This window comes from Buteo buteo, chromosome 12, assembly GCF_964188355.1.
Source record: "Buteo buteo chromosome 12, bButBut1.hap1.1, whole genome shotgun sequence".
Taxonomy (NCBI): domain Eukaryota; kingdom Metazoa; phylum Chordata; class Aves; order Accipitriformes; family Accipitridae; genus Buteo; species Buteo buteo.
In genome coordinates, this window is record NC_134182.1 from 551,064 (window position 1) to 571,003 (window position 19,940).

At 62.0% G+C, this 19,940-nt stretch overlaps 1 protein-coding gene across 5 annotated transcripts in view; it reads left to right on the forward strand.

The window, feature by feature from the left end:
• CHD3 (chromodomain helicase DNA binding protein 3) overlaps positions 1–17,067 on the forward strand; it is a 44,809-nt gene extending 27,742 nt beyond the window's left edge. For 2 of the 5 annotated variants that reach the window (XM_075042293.1, XM_075042294.1), the window contains 17 exons: positions 1,477–1,643; positions 2,552–2,729; positions 3,711–3,776; positions 4,441–4,526; positions 4,988–5,121; positions 6,750–6,894; positions 7,292–7,454; positions 8,127–8,239; positions 8,964–9,099; positions 9,217–9,315; positions 9,577–9,690; positions 9,769–9,877; positions 11,715–11,847; positions 13,307–13,502; positions 15,420–15,583; positions 16,261–16,387; positions 16,819–17,067. In XM_075042293.1, the coding sequence (XP_074898394.1) occupies positions 1,477–1,643; positions 2,552–2,729; positions 3,711–3,776; positions 4,441–4,526; positions 4,988–5,121; positions 6,750–6,894; positions 7,292–7,454; positions 8,127–8,239; positions 8,964–9,099; positions 9,217–9,315; positions 9,577–9,690; positions 9,769–9,877; positions 11,715–11,847; positions 13,307–13,502; positions 15,420–15,583; positions 16,261–16,387; positions 16,819–16,922 (2,234 nt within the window). In that variant the 3' untranslated portion in view covers positions 16,923–17,067. The other 3 variants (XM_075042296.1, XM_075042295.1, XR_012652428.1) reach the window with 3 other exon arrangements.
• Positions 17,068–19,940: the final 2,873 nt, after the last annotated feature.

The window sequence follows — 19,940 nt, forward strand, 5'->3', positions numbered from 1 at the left end:
GGAGGCTGTGGTAGGACATGGGAGCCCATGGTGGGCTGTGTCTGGGCTTGCAAAGCCATGATGGGATGTACAAGGTCACAACGGGGCTGTGATGGGTCATGCAGAACTGTGGTGGGATGTGCAAGGTCATGATGGGTCATACAAAGTTATGGTGGGACGTTTGAGGTCATGACAGGATGTGTGAGGCCATGGTAGGACATGCGAGGCCGTGAAATATTATGCAAACCCATGATGGAATGTGCAAAGTCATGATGAGGCCATGGTGGGACACGTGGGGTCGTGATGGTGCTATGACAGGTCACGAAAAGGCATGGTGGGACATGCAAGAACATGATGGGGCCATGTTGGGGCCCATGAGGCTGCAGTGAGTATTCGCAGCGGTGGGGCATGTAGGGCCATGATGGAACACGTGAGGCCATGATGGGACACGTGAGGCTGTGACGGAAGGTGCAATGCCATGATGGGGTGTGAGTGGCTATGACAGGGCTGTGATGGGACATGTGAGGTGGTGACCAGGTGTATGAGGCTATGCCACACTGTACCAGGCTGTGACAGTCCATGTCAATGTGTGTCAGGCCATTCTGGGCCATGCTAGGCCATGCTGAGCCATGTTGGGGCATGCCAGGTTGTGCTGGGTTATGTTGGACCATGTTGAGCTGTGTCAGGCCATATTGGGTGTGTTGGACCATATTAGGCCACATTGGACTGTGTTGGACCACCACAACAGAGTGTGTAGGGCCACAGTGGTCCACGTTGGGCTGTGTGGGCCATGTTGGGCCATGTTGAGCCGTGTTGGGCTGTGCTGGACTATGTTGGGCCATGCTGGGCTGTACTAGGCCATGTTGGGCCATGTGGGGTCATGTTGGACCGTGTTGAGCCATGCGAGGTCATATTGGGCCACGTTGGACCATACTGGGCCTTGTTGAGTCGTGTTGGGCTGTGCTGGACCATGTTGGGCCATGCTGGGCTGTACTAGGCCACGTTGGACCATGTTGGGCCATGTGAGGCCATACTGGGCCACGTTGGACCATACTGGGCCGTGTCGGGCTATATTGGGTTATGTCGGGCCATGTTGGGCCATGCTGGGATGTGCTAGGCCATGTGGGGCCGTGTTGGACCATGTTGGGTCGTGTGAGGTCATATTGGGCCATGTTGAACCATACTGGGCCGTGTCAGGCTGTGTTGGGCTGTGTCAGCTTATGTTGGGCCGTGTTGAGCCGTGCTGGGCTGTACTAGGTCATGTCAGGCTGCGTTGGGCCACGCTGGGCCATGTTGAACCACGTTGGACAGTGTTGGACTATGTCAGGCCATGTTGGGTTGTATTGGGCTGTGTTGGACCATGTTGGGCCATGCTGGACCGTACTAGGTCATGTCAGGCCGTGTTGGGCCATGTTGGAGCATGCCAAGGCCATGTTGAGCCGTGCCAGGCCCTGATGGACCAAGTCAGGCCGTGTCAGCAGCGTGTCGCCGGCGCAGGGGAGAACAAGGAGGAGGACAGTAGCGTCATCCACTACGACAATGAGGCCATCGCCCGGCTGCTGGACCGCAACCAGGATGCCACCGACGATGCCGACGTGCAGAACATGAATGAGTACCTCAGCTCCTTCAAGGTGGCCCAGTACGTCGTGCGTGAGGAGGACAAGGTGCGCCCGGGGGACGGGGACACGAGGACATGAGATAGGATGTGAAGGGGGGGACGGTGGGGATAATGGAAATGGGGACGCTGGAGATGATGGAGGTGGGGACGATGAGGATGGGGACAATGGGGATGCTGGAGATGGTGGGGATAATGGAGATGGTGGAGTTGGGGACAATGGGGACACTGGAGATGATGGAGGTGGAGACGATGGATATGGCGGAGTTGGGGATGATGAGAATGGAGATGATGGGGACAGTGGGGATGGGGACACTGGAGACGATGGAGATAGAGGTGATGGGGAAAGCGGGTGATAGAGATGGGGACAATGGAGATGGGGGTGATGGAGATGGAGACGATGGAGGTGATGGAGATGGAGATCGTGAGCGTGGGGATGAGGGAAATGATGGGCACAATGTGGTCAGTGACAGTAGGGATGAGAACAATGGAAACGATGGAGATGAGGATGATGAGGACAACGGAAGTGGAAATGATAGGCAGATCAAGATGATGGGGAAGAGGAGGATGGAGACAAGGATGGGGATGATGGAAACAATGGAGATGGGGATGATGGGATTGGGAATGATGGGGGCGATGGAGATGGAGGTGATGGGGATGAGTATGATAGAGGTGGAGATGGGGATGATGAAGACGACGAGAATGGGGATGATGATATAGATACGAAGGTGATGGGAATGATGGAGGTGGAGGCGATGGAGATGGGGCATGATGGGGACAATGCAGATAACGGTGGTGGGGATGATGGGGATGGGGGATGATCAGGGTGGAGCTGATGGAGCTGGGGACGCTGGAGCCAGCGATGACAGACGTGGTGGTGGCAACCTCAGGCCAATGAGATTTCAGCGGGTGCCCGCGGGTGCCCTGGGTGGCTGCTGACAGTACGTGTGCCGGCAGATCGAGGAGATCGAGCGGGAGATCATCAAGCAGGAGGAGAACGTCGACCCCGACTACTGGGAGAAGCTGCTGCGACATCACTACGAGCAGCAGCAGGAGGACCTGGCGCGCAACCTGGGCAAGGGCAAGCGGGTGCGCAAGCAGGTCAACTACAATGATGCCGCCCAGGAGGACCAAGGTGAGCACTGGGAAGGCACTGGGAGGGCACTGGGAGGATGCTGGAACACACTGGGAGTTACTGGGAGGGGTTCTGATGTACTGGGCACCCTTGCCCAGGAGAACTGAGGTGGGTACGGGGCAGCTGGGGACACTGGGAAGCTCTGGTAAGGTATTGGGAGGGCACTGGGACAGACTGGGAAGCACTGGTAAGGTACTGGGACATGTTGGGAGGACACTGGAGCAGACTGGTCAGTTACTAGGACACAGTGAGAGGGCACTGGGGGAGTCCTGATGCACTGGGTACCCACATCCAGGAGGACCAGGGTGGGCACAGTGCAACTGGTAGTACTGGAAGGTACTGGGATGTTCCTCAGGAGGCACTGGGAGTTACTAGGAAGGCACTGGGACAGATGGGGCGGCACTGGGAGGGCTCTGAGACAGACTGGGAGGATTCTGGGAGATACCGGGGAGAGTCCCGATGCACTGGGTACCCACACCCAGGAGGACAAAAGCGGGTACAGGGCAACTGGGAGCACTGGGTGCCAGAGTTGGGGGGTTGGGAGGCACTGGGAGTGAGCTCTGTCAGTACTGGGAGATACTGGGATGGTCTGGGAGGCACTGGGGGGAGTCTCGATGCCCCAGTAGGGGCACTCAGGAGGACCAAGGTGGGGTACGGTGCAACCAGGAGGTTACTGAGATGTTCCTCAGGAGCGCTAGGACAGATTGGGAGGGCACTGGGACAGACTGGGAGGCACTGGGAGGGCTCTGGGCTAGCCTGTCCTACATCCGGGGGTGGGGAGGGTGGCGCATTTGGGGTATGGGGCAGATTTGGGGATGTTTGGGGGGTACAGGGGATGTTGGGGGTTGTCAGGGGGTATTTGGGGGTGTCAGAGGTTCTTTGGGGGGTACAGGGGGTGTTTGGGGGGTGTCAGGGGTTCTTCGGGGGTATGGGGGGTGTTTTGGGGTGCGGTGGTACGTGGGTGCTGACGGTGCCCCCCAGACAACCAGTCGGAGTACTCGGTGGGCTCCGAGGAGGAGGACGAGGACTTCGACGAGCGGCCGGAGGGTGAGTGACCCCCACGTCCTCTCTGTGTGTCCCCTCGTGTCCCCTCATGTCCCCCCAAGTCCCCTCATGTCCCCCCAAGTCCCCTTTGTGTCCCCCTGTGTCCTCTCCCATCCTTCATCTCCCTGTGTCACCTCTGTTCCCACACGTGTCCCCCCCGTGTCCCCTCTGTCTTGCCCATGTCCCCTGTGTCCCCTCATGTCCCTCTGTGTCCCCTCTCTGTCCTCCAGTGTCCCCTCATGTCCCCCCCGTGTATCTTGTGTCCCTCTTTGTCCCCCCACATCCCTCCACGTCCTCTCTCTGAGCCACCGTGTCACCTCTCTGTCCCCTTTTGTCCCCCTGAGTCCCCCCTCCCTGTCTGGGGAGGGGTCTGGGGTGGCACTGAGGGAATTGGGGGGGGCCTGGGTGCCACAGGGGGGGCCTGGGGGGTGGGGGGACCTGGGGGTGGGGGTCAGGGTGCCCCAGAGGGGGTCAGGGTGCTGTAGGGGAGGTTGGGGTGCCCGGGGGGGGTGTCAAAGTGCCCCAGGGTGGGGGTTCGGGGTGCCCTAGGGAGGGTGGGGGTGCCCCGAGGAGGGTCAGGGTGCTGTGGGAGGGTCGGGGTGCCCCAGGGATGGGGGTCGGGGTGCTGGGGGGTGGGTGCTGACCCCCCCCACCCCCCCAACCCCAGGCCGGCGTCAGTCCAAGCGGCAGCTGCGGAACGAGAAGGACAAACCCCTGCCCCCGCTGCTGGCCCGGGTGGGCGGCAATATCGAGGTGGGGACCCCAGGGGGTGGCGGGGTGGGGGGTACCCGGACACTGGGGTCTGCTGGGGGGGGGTGCTGGGGTGCCAGGGTCCCTGACGGGGGTGGGGGTGGGGGATGTCCAGATGCCAGGGTCCCCAAGGGCACCCGGATGCTGGGGTCCACTCCGGGAGAGGGAGGGTGAGGGGGTGCCCGGACACGGGGGTTCCCGCCCCCCCCCAGCCACCTGGGGGGTCGAGGGGCACCTGGACACTTGGGTGCCCCCGTTCTGGGACAAGGTCCCCCCCCAACCACCTGTGTCACCCCCAGCCAGCTGGATCCCCCTGGGTGCCCATGTCACCCCCCCGCCATGTCCCCCTGAACACCTGAGTCCCCCAGACACCTGTGTCCCCCCCACCCATCCATGACCCTCACCCCCTCCTCAAGACACCCATGACCCCCACCCACTCGTGACCCACCCACCGCCCCCCCCAGGTGCTGGGGTTCAACACACGGCAGCGCAAGGCCTTCCTGAACGCGGTGATGCGGTGGGGGATGCCCCCCCAGGACGCCTTCACCTCCCAGTGGCTCGTCCGCGACCTGCGCGGCAAGACCGAAAAGGAGTTCAAGTAGGTGGCATTGGGGACAGGCGGTGGCATCGGGGACAGGTGGGGGTGCTGGGGACAGGCGGTGGTAGAAGGGACAGGCGGTGGCACCCAGGGACACGCGGTGGTGCTGGGGACAGGCGGTGGCGGTAGGGATAAGGGTGGCATCGGGGACAGGCGGTGGCAGCAGGGACAGGTAGGGCAGGATAGTGGGGTACCCGTGTGTGTCCTCATGTTCTTGTGTCCCCATGGTCATCCCTGTGTCCTCATGTGTCGCCCGTGTCCTTGTGTCCTCATGTTGTCCTCATGTCCCCACATCCCCATGTCTTTGTCCCCATATGTGTCCCCCACATCCCCATATGTGTCCCCCACGTCCTCATGTGTGTCACTGTATCCTTTTGTCCCTGTGTCCCCATGTGAGTCCCCCATGTCCCCCTGTATGTCCCCATACATGTCCCCATGTTTCATTGTCCTGTGTCCCTCCATGTTCCCCCACGTGCTCGTAGTGTCCCCATGTCATTATGTCCCCATGTGCATCCCTGTTTGTCACCATGTGTCCCCGTGTCCTCCCCATCTCCCTGTGTCTTTATCTTTCCATGTCCCCCGCGTGTCCCTGTTGTCCCGTGTCCTGTGCCCCGCCGTGTCCCTGTGTCCCCCCATCCCTGTACATCCCCATTGTCCCATGTCACTGTCCCTGTGTATCCCCATCTTCTCCTGTCCCCCCGTGTCCCCATTGTCCCTTGTCCTTCTCTGCCCCCATGTCCCTGTGTGTCCCCATCTTCCTGTGTCTCCATCATCTCATGTCCCTCTGTGTCCCCCCATGTCCCAGTGTCCCTGTGCCCCCCCATCGTCCTGTGTCCCCCCGTGTCCCCGAGCCGCGTGATGAGCCCTTACTCAGCCGAGCGCCATCGCTGTCGGTTTTCCTGGGGACCGGACGAGCCCGTGTCCCCCTCACCCCGACACAGAGTCACCCCCGGGGTCCCCACGTCCCCTCGGGGGGTCGGGTCTGGCTCAGGGGACGCCAGAGCGGTGGCGGGACCCGGCTGGAGCTGGCACAGCCCGGGACGGGCGCTGTGATGAGGGGACAGGCTGATGGCGCGGGGACATCGGGGACACTGGGGCCATCAGGGATGCTGGGGACCCTGGGGATAGGGATGGGAACAGGGTCCCTGGGGATGGGGACACTGGGGACCCTGAGGACCCTTGGGATGGGGACACTGGGGACCCTGAGGACAGGAAGCCTGGGGGCAGGGCCCCTGGAGATGGGGACACTGGGGACAGGGACAGCAATGGGGACCATGGGGTCAGGGACCCTAGAGGACAGGGACAGGGATGGAGACTGTGGGGACAGGGAATATGGGGACAGGGATCCTGAGCATGGGGACAGGGGACACTGGGTACAGGAGCTATGGAGACAAGGGACACTTGGGACAGGGGCCTTGTGGAGGGGTACTACGGAGACAAGGGTCCCTGGGGACAGGGTCTTATGGGGTCAAGGGACCCTGGGGATGGGGTCTGTGAGGACAAGGGACCCTGGGGATGGGGTCTGAGGGGACAAGGGACCCTGGGGACGGGGTCTGAGGGGACCAGGGCTCCTGGAGGGGCCAGGGGAAGGGGTGGCAGCAGGCGGTGGCCCTGAGCGTGTCCCCCAGGGCCTACGTGTCCCTGTTCATGCGTCACCTGTGCGAGCCGGGGGCCGACGGCTCCGAGACCTTCGCGGACGGGGTCCCCCGGGAGGGGCTCTCGCGGCAGCAGGTGCTGACCCGCATCGGCGTCATGTCCCTCGTCAAGAAGAAGGTATGACCCCCCCCCCGGGCCACCTGGGTGTCCCCCCCGAGTCCCCTCTGGACACCTGGGTCCCCTCCCCGGGTGCCTGGGTCCCCCCCAAGGGTGCCCGGGTTCCCTCTGGGTGCCTGGCTCCCTGTATAAATTTGCTTAGGGGAGTGCAGCTCCCAGACACTTGGGTCCCTCCTGGATGCCTGTGTCCCCCTGCATGCCTGGGTGCCCCCCCCCGGACACCTAGGTGCCCCCCCCGCCCCAGCCACCAGGGTCCCCTCTGGGTGCTTGGCTCCCTGTAGGAGTGAGTGCTTGGGGGGGTGCAGCTCCCAGACACCTGGGTCCCTCCCCGATGCCTGGGTGCCCCTGCATGCCTGGGTGCCCCCCCCCGACCCCGGACACCTGGGTGCCCCCATAGGTGCAGGAGTTCGAGCACATCAACGGGCGCTGGAGCCTGCCCGAGCTGGCCCCGGAGCCCAGCGCCGACTCCAAGCGCTCCTCCCGCGCCTCCTCCCCCGCCAAGACCTGCCCCCCCAGCCCCGAACAGAGCGGCCCCCCCAGCCCCGGCCCCCCCACGCCCGGTACTGGGGGATGGGGGACAGGGACATGCAGCTGGGGGGGTGACGGCGGGGACAAGATGGGGATACAGGAATGGGGATATGGGGGACAGGATGGGGATGGGATTGGGGGGGGTAGGGGAGGATATGGGGGACAGGATGGGGACAGGGGCTGGGGGGGGGACCCAGGGGACAAGGGAGGCCATAGGGGTCAGGATGGGGACACGGGGCTGGGGGACATAGGATGGGGATGGGGACATGGGGGACGGGATGGGGATACAGGGATGGGGGGATATGGGATGAGGACACAGGGACACGGGGGACAGGGTGGAGACCCAGGGATGGGGAACATGGGGTGGGGGGACACGAGGGACAGGGAACAGGGACATGGGGGACAGGATGGGGACAGAGGGACGGGGACACGGGACATGGGGGACATAGGGCAGGGACGTGGGACATGGGAGGGATGGGATAGGGAATGGGGACACAGGGGACATGGGGATGTGGGGGACAGGGTGCAGGGGTGATGTGAGGACATGGGGGACGGGGACAAGGACACTGGGGACAGAGCATGGGGACGTGGGGATGCCGGGCCAGGCACGAGGAGGTGGGGGACACAGGGTCAGGGGCCCAGGGACATGGGCAGGGTGCTGGGGACACCCCATGTCCCCATGTCCTAACGTCCCCTGTCCCCAGCCACGCCGGCGCCCAGCGAGCGCGGGGACGGGCCAGGGCCACCCCCGGACAGGGACGACAGCGACACCAGGGATGAGAAGGAGCCTAAAGGCCCCGAGAAGATGGAGACAGAGGTGGGTGACAGGGCTGTCCCCAACCCTGTCCTCCTTGTCCCTGTCTGTAGTGATGTCTTCCCTGTCCCTGGTGATGTCCTCCCTGTCCCCAGTTACGTTCTCCCTGTCCCCAACTCTCTCCCATTCCTGTCCCCATCCTTGTCCCCGATCGTGTCCTCTCTGTCCTCAACCCTGTTCCCAATCATGTCCTTCTTGTCCCTGTCCCCAATTGTGCCCTTCCTGTCCCCAACTCTGTCCCATCCTTGTCCCCAACCTTGTCCCCAGTCATGTCCTCATCCCTGTCCCCAACCCTGTCCCCGTCCCTGTCCCCCATCGTGTCCTCCCTGTTCCCAACCCTGTCCCTAGTCATGTTCTCCTTGTCCCCAACTGTGCCAACCCTGTCCCCACCCCATCCCCACTCATGTCCCCCAGCCCTGTCCTCCTCCCCTATCCTTGTCCTTGTCCCCAACCCTGCCTCTGTCCCCAACGCTGTCGTCACTCTCCTGTCCTTGTCCTTGTCCCTGTCGCCTCTCTGTCCTCTTCTCCCACCCTGACCCTGTGTCCCCTCCTGTCCCTATCCCTGTCCCCTCTGTCCTTGTCCCCTCGCTCCCCATCCCTGTCCCCTCCCCACCATTGTCCCCATGTTCCCCTCCGGTCACTCTGGGGGTACGGGGTGGGGGGGGATGTCATGATGGGGGTACCCAGGCATCCGGGGTGATGCCACCCCCCCACCCCATCCCCACAGCCTCCTGTCCCCGAGATGCCACCGTCCCCAGGCGATGGCAGCGAGGCCGAAGGGCCGCGGAAGGGGGAGGAGGAGGAGGGACCTGGCCAGCGGGAGCCTGAGGCCGAAGGGCCCCCGGCCCGCGAGGAGCGAACAGGTGAGCCCCCACCCCGGCCCCATTCTGGGTGTCCAGGGCACCTGGGGATTTGGGTGCCCCCCCCTCCAAATCCCCCAGGCCACCCAGGTGTCCGAGCACCCCTGTCCCTCCCTACAGGCTCCGAGGCCGAGAAGGGTCCCGGGGGAGAGAAGGGTGACGAGAAACCCCCCGAGGAGGAGCCCAAGGAGCGACCGGGGGATCTTGACCCTAAACGAGGTACCTGGGGGCGGGGCTTGACTGCAGGGGGCGGGGTCTAGCCCACCCAGGACAGCAGCCAAGTCAGAAGGGGCGGGGCTTAACCAAAGGGATGTGCCTGGAGCACTCTGCTCTTAATCTTGTCACGTTCACTCTGAAGCCTACTGATGGCTGATAACATCTTGTGCTTACTGGGGCGGGGGGGGAGCTTGGCATGGTTTGGGGAGGTCAGAGTAGGGTTTCAAAATGGCGCTGACCCCCATGTGTGTCCCACCCACACAGAGGAGGTGAAGGCTGAGAAGGAACCCAAGCTGGAGGCGCGTGCCAACGGCCGGCGGGATGACAAAGCCGAGAAGCCGCGCTTCATGTTCAACATCGCCGACGGCGGCTTCACGGGTGAGTGGGTGACGGGGACAGGGAGGGGCCGGGGGGGACACGCCAGGGTTCCCGCTTCCCTGACACCCCCACCCGCAGAGCTGCACACGCTGTGGCAGAACGAGGAGCGCGCCGCCATCTCCTCGGGGAAGCTCAATGAAATTTGGCACCGGCGCCACGACTACTGGCTGCTGGCCGGCATCGTCCTGTATCCTTCCGGCACGCGTGGGTGTCCCCCGTCCCCGGCACGCGTGGGTGTCCCCACCCCAGCACACGTAGGTGTCCCCTCCCCAGCACGCACGGGTCCCCTCGCGGCACTCCTGGGTTCCCCCACGGGTGCTGTCATCCTCCCCAGGGTTGGTGGTGGTGGCAGCACCAAGGAGGGTGACACAAGGGTGGGGGTGACCCAGGGGCGGGTGACGCAAAGGCAGTGGTGATGTTGGGGACGGTGGTGATGGTGACACTGGGGGCAGTCCTCAGGGGGAGGTGATGGAGGAGGAGGTGATGTTGGGGACACGGTGACACGGTGACGTGGTGGCTGTCCTTAGCAGCCCCGACTCCATGTGCTAGTGGAGGTGACCTGGGCGGGGGTGAGGGTGACCTTGGTGATCCAGTGACAGTGACACTGTGACGGTAACACAGTGACAGCGCGACAGTCCTTAGCACACAGCCACGGTTCCAAGCGCTGAACGGAGATGACCTTTTGGGGGGACAAAAGGAACACTGGGGCAGGGTGACGCCGTGAGGGTAACATGGTGATGGTGATGTGACAGTGACACAGTGGTGGTGACACAGTGACACGGTGACAGTCCTTAGCATGGGGGGGATGAGAGGGATGTTGGGGACAGGGCGATGCAGTGATAGTGATGTGGTGATGTAGTGAAGGTGATACAGTGACGGTGACAATGGCGTTGGTGACACAGTGACACGGTGACAGTCCTTAGTGTGCAGCCACAGCTCCGCGTGCTGGATGGGGGAATGACCTGGGGGGAATGAGGGGGATGCTGGGGACAGGGTGACGTGGTGATGGTGACACGGTGATGGTGACACGGTGGTGACACAGTAATGTTGACATGGTGACAGTCCTTAGCATGCAACCACAGCTCCGTGTGCTGGAGGGGGGATGACCTGGGTGGACAAGAGGGAGACTGTGGGGACGGGGTGACATGGTGACGGTGATGCAGTAACGTGGTGATGTTGTGGTGGTGACGCAGTGACACGGTGACAGTCCTTACAGTGCAGCCGCGGCTCCGCGTGTTGGATGTGGGATGATGTGAGGGGGAACGACAGGGACGTTGGGGACAGGGTGACATGGTGATGGTGACGCGGTGACATAGTGATGATGATGCAGCGGTGATACGGTGACGTGATGCTGATGGGGTGACAGTCCTTAACGTGCTTCCACGTCTCCGTGTGCTGGCTGGGTGATGACGTGGGCAGGGACAAGGTGACGTGGTGACAGTGACACGGTGACACAGTGATGGTGACGTGGCGGTGGTGACACGGCAGCAGCCCTTAACACACAGCCACGGCTCCGCGCGCTGGATGTGGGGGTGAGGGGGACGCTGGGGACAAGGTGACGTGGTGACAGGGTGATGTAGTGACATGGTGACAGTCCTTAGCGCGCAGCCAGAGCTCTGTGCACTGGAGAGGGGATGATGGGAGGGGGTGAGAGGGACATTGGGGACAGGGTGACGTGGTGACGGTGATGCGGTGACTCGGTGATGTGGTGGTGATGCAGCGATGATGAGGTGACGGTGACGTGGTGGTGACAGTGCTGTGGTGACAGTCCTTAACACGCATCCACACCTCCGTGCGCTGGCTGGGTGATGACCTAGGGGATGTTGGGGACAAGGTGACACGGTGACGTGGTGGTGATGGTGACACGGTGATGTGGTGATGGTGACGCAGTGGTGGTGACGAGGCGGCAGCCCTTAGCACGCAGCCACGGCTCCGCACGCTGGATGTGGGGGGTGAAGGGGGAACGTTGGGGTGACACGGTGACACAGTGACACGGTGACACGGTGACAGTCCTTAGCGCGCAGCCACGGCTACGCGCGCTGGACGGACATCCAGAACGACGGCGCCTTCGGGGTCATCAACGAACCCTTCAAGGGCGAAGCCTCCAAGGGAAACTTCCTCGAGATGAAGAACAAGTTCCTCGCACGCCGCTTCAAAGTGAGTGCACGAGGGCTCGCACGAGGGTTTGCATGAGGGTTGCGCTTGCACGGGGCTGGCGCCAGCCTGGGGCTCGTGCCAGGGCGGTGCTGGTACAAGGAGCACGCGCGGTGGTTGCTTTTGCGCCGGGGGCTTGCATGAGAGTCTCGCACGAGGGTCTCGCGCTAAGGTTGGGCTTGTGCCGAGGGCCTTGCACGAGGGCCAGTTTCAAGCCGGGGGTCCGCTGCCTTGTACGAGGGGCGTGCTCAAGGGCCGCGCTTGCGCAAGGGGCTTGCATGAGAGCTGTGTACGTGCAAGCGTGGCACTCGTGCGAGGGCTGCGCTCGCACGAGGCTTTTGTAGAAGGGCCTCACACGGGGACCGGGCTCATGTGAGGGCTGGGCTCCTGTGAGGGTTGGGCTTGCACAAGGGTCCGGGCACAACAGGTTCTTGCACAAGTGCCCAGGTGGGGGGGGGAGGTGGCCATGGAAAGGGGGCGGAGCTTGCACGTGGGCTGCACACGAGAGGGTGGGGCTTGGCCTCGTGCAAGAGGCTGGCGGGGGGAGAGGGTGGGGGGTGAGGTCAGTGATGGGTGCCTGGACGCCTGGGTCATCCTTGGCCTTGTTGGGGTGTGAGGTCAGAGCTGGGTGCCCGGTTGCCTGGGTGCTTTAAGTGACGGGTGAGGTCAGAGCTGGGTGCCTGGACACCTGGGTCCTTCCTTGGCCTCGTTGGGGTGTGAAGTCAGAGTCGGGTGCCTGCCTGGCCGTGTCCTCTAAGTGATTGGTGAGGTCATAGGCGGGTGTCCGGATGCCTGGGTGCTCTCTGGGCCTTGTTGGGGTGCGAGGTCAGAGTTGGGTGCGCGGGTGTCTGGGTCCTCTCTGGGCCTTTTTTGGGTGTGAGGTCAGAGTTCGGTGCCTGGACGCTTGAGTCCTTCCTGGGTCTTGTTGGGGTATGAGGTCAGAGTTGTGTGGCTGGATACCTGGGTCCTTCCTTGGCCTTGTTGCGGTGTGAGGTCAGAGTTGGGTGCATGGACACCCAAGGTCACAGTTGGGTGCCCGGATGCCTGGGTCCTTCCTTGGCCTTGTTGCGGTGTGAGGTCAGAGTTGGGTGCCTGGACGCCTGGGTCCTCTCTGGGCATTGTTGGGGCGTGAGGTCAGAGTTGGGTGCATGGACGCCTGAGGTCAGAGTTGGGTGCATGGACACCTCGGTCCTCTCTGGGCCTTGTTGAGGTGTGAGGTCAGAGTTGGGTGCCCAGTTGCCTGGGTGCTCTAAGCGATGGGTGAGGTCAGAGTTGGGTGCATGGACGCCTGGGTCCTTCCTTGGCCTCGCTGGGGTGTGAGGTCAGAGTTGGGTGCGTGGATGCCTTCAGAGTTGGGCGCCTGCGTGCCTGGGTCCTCTAAGCGATGGGTGAGGTCAGAGGTAGGTGCCCGGACGCCTGGGTCCCCTCCGCCACCCTTCTCCCTTTCTGGTCCGTCCCCCAGCTACTGGAGCAGGCGCTGGTGATCGAGGAGCAGCTCCGTCGCGCCGCCTACCTGAACATGACGCAAGACCCGAGCCACCCCGCCATGGCCCTCAACACCCGCTTCGCCGAGGTCGAGTGCCTGGCCGAGAGCCACCAGCACTTGTCCAAGGAGTCGCTGGCGGGCAACAAGCCCGCGAACGCCGTCCTGCACAAGGGTAAGAGGCGGGTGGGCCGGCGCGCCCGGCGCGGACGCCCCGTGTAGCGCCTCGCACCTCTGTACCGCGCTCTCAATCATTAAAGTGGGGTTCTCCTCCCAACCGGCTCCCGGTGTATCCTTGCTCTGCGTGTGCTTTCTGGCGGCCGGAGGGCGGGGGAAGGGTGCAGGGGGGTGGCGGGGCAGCTGCTGGAAGGTCCCTGAGGGGTTTTTGGGGTGTGAGTAAACCCGGAGTAAGCTCGGAGTAAGGCGGGGTGCGGATTTAGGGCGGCCACGGGGCTCCGGGGTGCGTGAGGAGCAGGCGGGTGCCTCTGTCGCTTTGCGCTAAGATGTATCTGCTGAGTGTCTGTAGTGTAAGTCTGGAGTATGTCACTAGTATGTCCCGTGTACTTCTGGAGAATGTAATAATGTATTTACCCAGAGTATTTGGGGGGCATGGAAGGAGTATATTCTGAGTATCCCGGTGGCCAGAGTAGCCCTGGTGCATGTAATGAGTAAGCCTGAAGTAATGCTGATGTACGGACGGGGTCTCCCTGCTTGCATGTCACAGCTTTGCCTGGAGTATCCCTGGGGTATGGGCAGTGTTTTCCCAGAGTACTTCTGGTGTATGCCCAGAGTATCTCTGGTCTATTTAATGAGTAAGCCCGGAGTACTCCAGAGGAATGTGCTGAGTATAGCCCAGAGTATCTCTGGTGTCTGTAATGTCTTTGCCAGCAGTATCACTGGAGTAAGCAGTGAGTATCATTGGTGTAGGCTGATGGATCTGTGCAGAGGATCTCTGGGGCCTGGAGGAACTCAGGGGCTGTGTAATGAGTATCCCCAGAGTATTGGTGATGTGGCTGCAGCCTCTTAGCCCTGAGCAGGAGCAAGTGATGAGGATGCCCAGAGTATCTCTGGGGTGGCTATAGCATGGATCTGGAGTATTTCTGGTGTATCCAAGGAGTATACCTGGAGTATCTTTATTGTGTCTAAGGAGTATATCCAGAGTATCTCCGGAGTGCTTAAAGAGTGTATCCAGAGTGTCTAAGGAGCATACCCAGAGTATCTCTGGTGTATCTACAGAACATGCCCAGAGTGACTAAGGAGTATCCCCAGAGTATCTCAGGTGTCGCTAAACATTATACCTGGAATAGCTCTGGTGTGTCTAGAGAGTATCCTGGGGTGTTTAAGGAGTATGTCTGGAGTATCTCCAGTGTAGCTACAGCGTAGACCCTCAAGTGCCTAAGCTTGGAGTATCTCTGGTGTCTCTAATAGAGCGTACCCAGAGTAGCTCCAGTGTGTCTAGACTGTAGACCTCGAGTATGTGAGGAGTACGCCCAGAGTATCTCTGGTGTGTCTAAGGAGTATACCCACAGGGTCCAAGGAACACACCCAGAGTATCTCTGGTGTGTCTAAGGAGTATGCCCAGAGCGTGTGAGGAGTACACCCAGAGTATCTCTGGTGTGTCTAAGGAGTATACCCAGAGTGTAAAGAGTAAACCTGAAGTATCTCCAGTGTGTCTAGAGAATATACTCAGAGTAAATAGTATAACCCAAGTATCTCCAGTGTGTGTAAGGAGTATGCCTGGAGTGTGTAAGGAGTACACCCAGAGTACTCAAGGCTCATACCCAGAGTACCTCGGAGTCCTCCCACCCTGGAGCATGCCCCCACTCCCCGCCGGTGCATCCCCCGAGTAGGTGCATCCCCCCCACCCCGCCCCGAGTATCCCTTGAGTAGCTCTCAGGCTTCCCCTCCCTCTCCCCGCCCCACTCCCTGTTCTCACGTGAGTATCTCCACCCCGCCACCCCCTTCCAGTAGCCTCTGAGTAACCTATGAGTAACCTATGAGTAAGTTGTGAGTAGGCGCGGGGCGGCCCCCTGGCGCTGACGGGCCCCCCCCGCCCCTCTTTCTCTCTCTCTCTCTCTCTCCCCGGTGCCAGTGCTGAACCAACTGGAGGAGCTGCTGAGCGACATGAAGGCGGACGTCACCCGCCTCCCCGCCACCCTCTCCCGCATCCCCCCCATCGCCGCCCGCCTCCAGATGTCGGAGCGCAGCATCCTCAGCCGCCTCGCCAGCAAGGGCACCGAGAGCCACCCCCCGCCCGTAAGTCGCAGCCCCCACCCCGCCTTGGGGACGTTCCCCCACCTTGGGGACGTTGCCCCGCCTTGGGGACATCCTTTCCTCGTGGTGGGGATGGCCTTCGCCTTGGGGACATCCCATCCTGGGGACGTGCCTCACTTTGGGGACGTTTTGTATCTTGGGGACATCCTTTTCCTGGGGAGATCCCTTTCTTGGGGACATCCCCCCCTCCAGCTTGGGGACATCCCTCACTTTAAGGATATCCCACCCTGGGGACATCCCTTCTTGGGGACACCTTTTCCTTGTGGACATCTCACTTTGGGGACATCCCTTGCCTTGGGGAGACAATCTTCTCCCCCATTTTGGGGGAACATCCTTCACCTTGGGGACATCCTTCACCTTGGGGACATCTCTTCCATGGGGACCTTCCTTTCCATGGGAGACCCCCGCCCCACCTAGGGGACCCTTACCTGCCTGCCTTGGGGACCCAGATTAGGGACACCCTGCCCCAGGGCCACCTTCTTGGGGACATCCCCGTCTTGGGAGCACCCTCAGCCCTGGGGACACACAGGGATGTCCCTCCCGTGGGGACACCCACCTCGGGGAGCCCCATCCGGACCTTTCCGGAAGCGCCTCCCCCCATCCTGGTGGCAGCAGGCGGGGCAGGGAGGGGGGTGACAGCAGTGTCCCCATCTCTCCAGACCTTCCCGCCGGGGCCCTATGCCACCCCCCAGAGCTATGGGGGCACCTTTGGGACCCCCCCGGCCGGAGCCCTCCCCCCTGGAGGGGCCAACTACAGCCAGATGCCGCCCGGCTCCTTCATCACCGGTGAGCACCCGGACGGGTGGGGGGACACCCCAACACCTGGGTCTGTGGGTGGGGGGGTGTCTCAGGGCACCTGGGTCCCTGGGGTGGGGGGGGTCCTGGATGCCTGGGTTCTTGGGTGGGGGGTCTGGACACCTGGGTCCTTGAGTACGGGGGGGTCCCAGACACCTGGGTGCCACAAAGGGGGTGTCGCAGGGCACCTGGGTCCTTGGGTGGGGGGTCCTGGATGCCTGGGTCCTGGAGTTGGGGGGCGGGGGGGTCTCCCAGATGCCTGGGTCCATGGGTGGGGGGTCCCTGGGTGCATGGATCTATCAGAGAAGGGTGCCTGCGTCCCAGGGAGGGGGGTGCCCCGGATGCGTGGGTCTCTGGGGGGCTGGGTGTCTGGACCCCCCACCCCAGACACCTGGGTCCTTCCCCCCACCACCACCCCGCAGCCGCCGCCAACGGCCCCCCAGTGCTGGTGAAACGGGAGCGCGAGGCCGAAGGGCCGGAGAAGAAGGAGCCGCGCGGGGGCGAAGTCATCTGTATCGACGACTGAGGGGGGGGGGCCGTGGGGGGCCCCCCCCCACACCCCCGCTCCCCCACCCGGGGCTGCCCCCCCCACACCCCCGCCCCCAATCCGCCCCCAATCCGGAGGCGGTGGCGGCCGGCGGCGGGGGGGGGGCCCCCACACTGCCAGAAATGCCTCGTTTCACCCTAAATCCGGTGCGGGGGTGGGGCAGCACCCAGGGGTGGGGGTGTTTCGGGGGGTGACGAGGACCACTGCAACTATAAATATGAATATATATATATATCCCCGGTGGTGGGGGGGATCCCGGTGTCCGGGTGGCCCCGGTGTCCTCTCCGGGGTCCCCCGGTGTCCCCAGGGCCCCCCCTCCCTCCCGCCCCGGGGCTCGGGCACTTGTTTAACCGCAGCAGAATAAAACCCGGTTCCTTGGCTACGGCACCCGGCTCCGCTCGTCCCTCGGCGTCACCGTCACCCGTGGGGATGGCGACTGGGAGGCTCGCCGCTGTGGGGACGGTCACCTGTCACGGTCGTAGGGATGGCCGCGGTCGTGGGCAGCATGGGGATGGTCAACTGGGTGGTCTCGGCCACCAGAAGTCATGGGGACGGCCACTGGTATGGTCCTGGGGACGGCTACGGTCGTGGCCACCATGGGAATGGTCAACCGTGTGATCGTGGCCGCCGGCCTGGTCATAGGGTTGGTCACCAGCGTGGTCAAGGCCGCTGGCCGTGGCCACCGTGGGGATGGCCGCCAGCTCGGCCATCGGTGCTGCCGTGGGGACCGTCATCCCCGTGGTCACGGTCGTAGGGATTGTCACCAGCAGAGTCACGGGGACAGCACAGCCACAGCGACCAGCGTGACTGTGGTGGCATCAGGAGGGCAACCATCACGGCCGTGGTGACCTAACGGCCTTTGGGGACACCACGAGGCCCTGTGGGGACACCGTGAGCCCTTTGGGGACATGATGTGACAGCTGGCTCCTGCCTGGAGGGGGTAAGGGACAGACGGAGGGATGAGGATGGGGATGGAGGAACGAGGGGACAGAGGGACAGATGCAGGGATGGATGGAGGGATGAAGAGCATTGGGTACCAGAGGATGGACAGACGGATGAGGTGAGGCCGGAGGAAGGGAAGGGGTTGGGGGGGTCTGGGTGGGTGTCACCCATTTGCAGCGCTGTGCCGGGCCGGCGCTGGGTCTAAAAGCACCCCAACCCCTTCCCAGGGGATCCAGGAGCCGGGAGACCCCGTCGTCCCCCTCCCCGTGTCCCCAGACATCTGGGGACCCCAGCTTCTCAAGCCCTCGTGTCCCCAAGTGCCGTCCCCACGTTGGACCTCCTGGGGTCCTGTCCAACTGGGATGATCCCAGGGGATGCTGTTGGGGGGCCAGAAGGAGCTCATCGCAATTTCCTGGCCCTTAAGCCCCCCCCAGGGTGCTCACTCATGGGTTGGAACAACCAAAGATGGTTCATCCCAGAGTTCCATCACCCTTTGGGGTGGTCAGCCCTGGGAGAACATCCCACCTTGGGGTGGTTAACCTTAGGGCCCAGGAAACGGGGTACCCAACACCCTTGGGGTGGTGAACCCCAGGGTCCCATCAATCCTTGGGCCCCTCACGCTCAAAGTCGTGAACCGTGAGGGCTCGTCACGCTGGTGATCCATCAACGATGGGTGGTTAATCCTGGGGGGCCATCAGCCGGGACCCAGCGACCCCTCCCACACCTGAGTGGCCAGGACTGAAAGCTGTTGGTGGCCACCCCGCAGCCCGCCCTTGGTAGCCCCTTCACCCCACCAACACCGGGGCTCTGCGCTTGTTCTACCGCCCAACCCTCACCCTCCAGCCCCCCTCCCCACCCCAGAGCCCACTGAGGTCTCCCGTACTGCACGGCGGTCGTCTCCCCTTGAGCAAGGACGTCTCCCAAGGTCACCCCTCGAGGCTGAGCGTCGCCTCAGCCGGCATCCGATATCCGCAACGGGGTGAGTGGTGTTTTATATTACATCTAAAACGATATTGTGTGATAGCAACATTTATATATGCAGCTTTGGCTTAATTAAGTGTAGTAAGTAGCAGAGTGTTTGACCACTGTCTAAATTATCTTCTAAATCATCATCTAAATTATCATGTAAATCATTGTCAAATCACTGTTTAATTACCATTCAATTATTGCCTAATCACCATTTGATTAGCGTTTAATTTTCATTCAATCATTGCTTCATTAGCCTTTGATCGTCGCTTAATCGTTAATAAAACCCCTTTAGTTAACCCTGCCAGCGATGGCTTCTCTCAATAATTCACCTCATCAGCGTAGCCGGCAGGGTGGCGGATTTGACTGCTGATGATTTACGGCGGCACAGAGTGAGCCCTCGTTGGAAGGTGGCGATGGAGATTATTTGGGAGGACCCCGACCAAGAACTTAGCCAGGAGAATGGATTAGACGAATCGGAATAATTTTATTATTAAACCTGAGGTATCTGCTGCCAACCGCAGAAATACCGTGAAGCCCATTCCACAGAATCCCCTTCAACTGGCCGATCCGCCAGGACAACGCAGCGATGTGGCGCATCGCCGTCACTGGAGACGACGTACGGACTTCGACCAAGACGAAGCGGACGGCTTTTGAGGACCGGGAGCATCCTCGACCGAGGGAGCAGCCCCTAACACCACCGAACCGCGCTCTACCACGTGCCGAGTGGCGTTTTGGGTGGGGGGCAAAGACCCTTGGGATGGCGGCGGGGAGCCCACTGCTGTACCAGTAAGACCATTAAGTAAGTGAACTTTCCACTGCCCCTGTAGACCCTCAAGCCGTGAGACTGCCGGTAAGGGGAGCCCTTGCTGTCTTAAAACCATACCTCATTGAAAAAAAAAAAAAAAAAAAAAAAAAAAAAAAGGGAGGAAATAAGACAAAAATAACACTCAGGAGGGTCAAGATGGCCAACCCAACCTCCGCCCCCTCCCTGTCTGGGCAGAATCGATGCGTGCCATCATCAATCATAAATCAATATTGCGGTGGTTATAACTGCCCTAGCAAAAAGACAAATTCTTTCCCAGACGT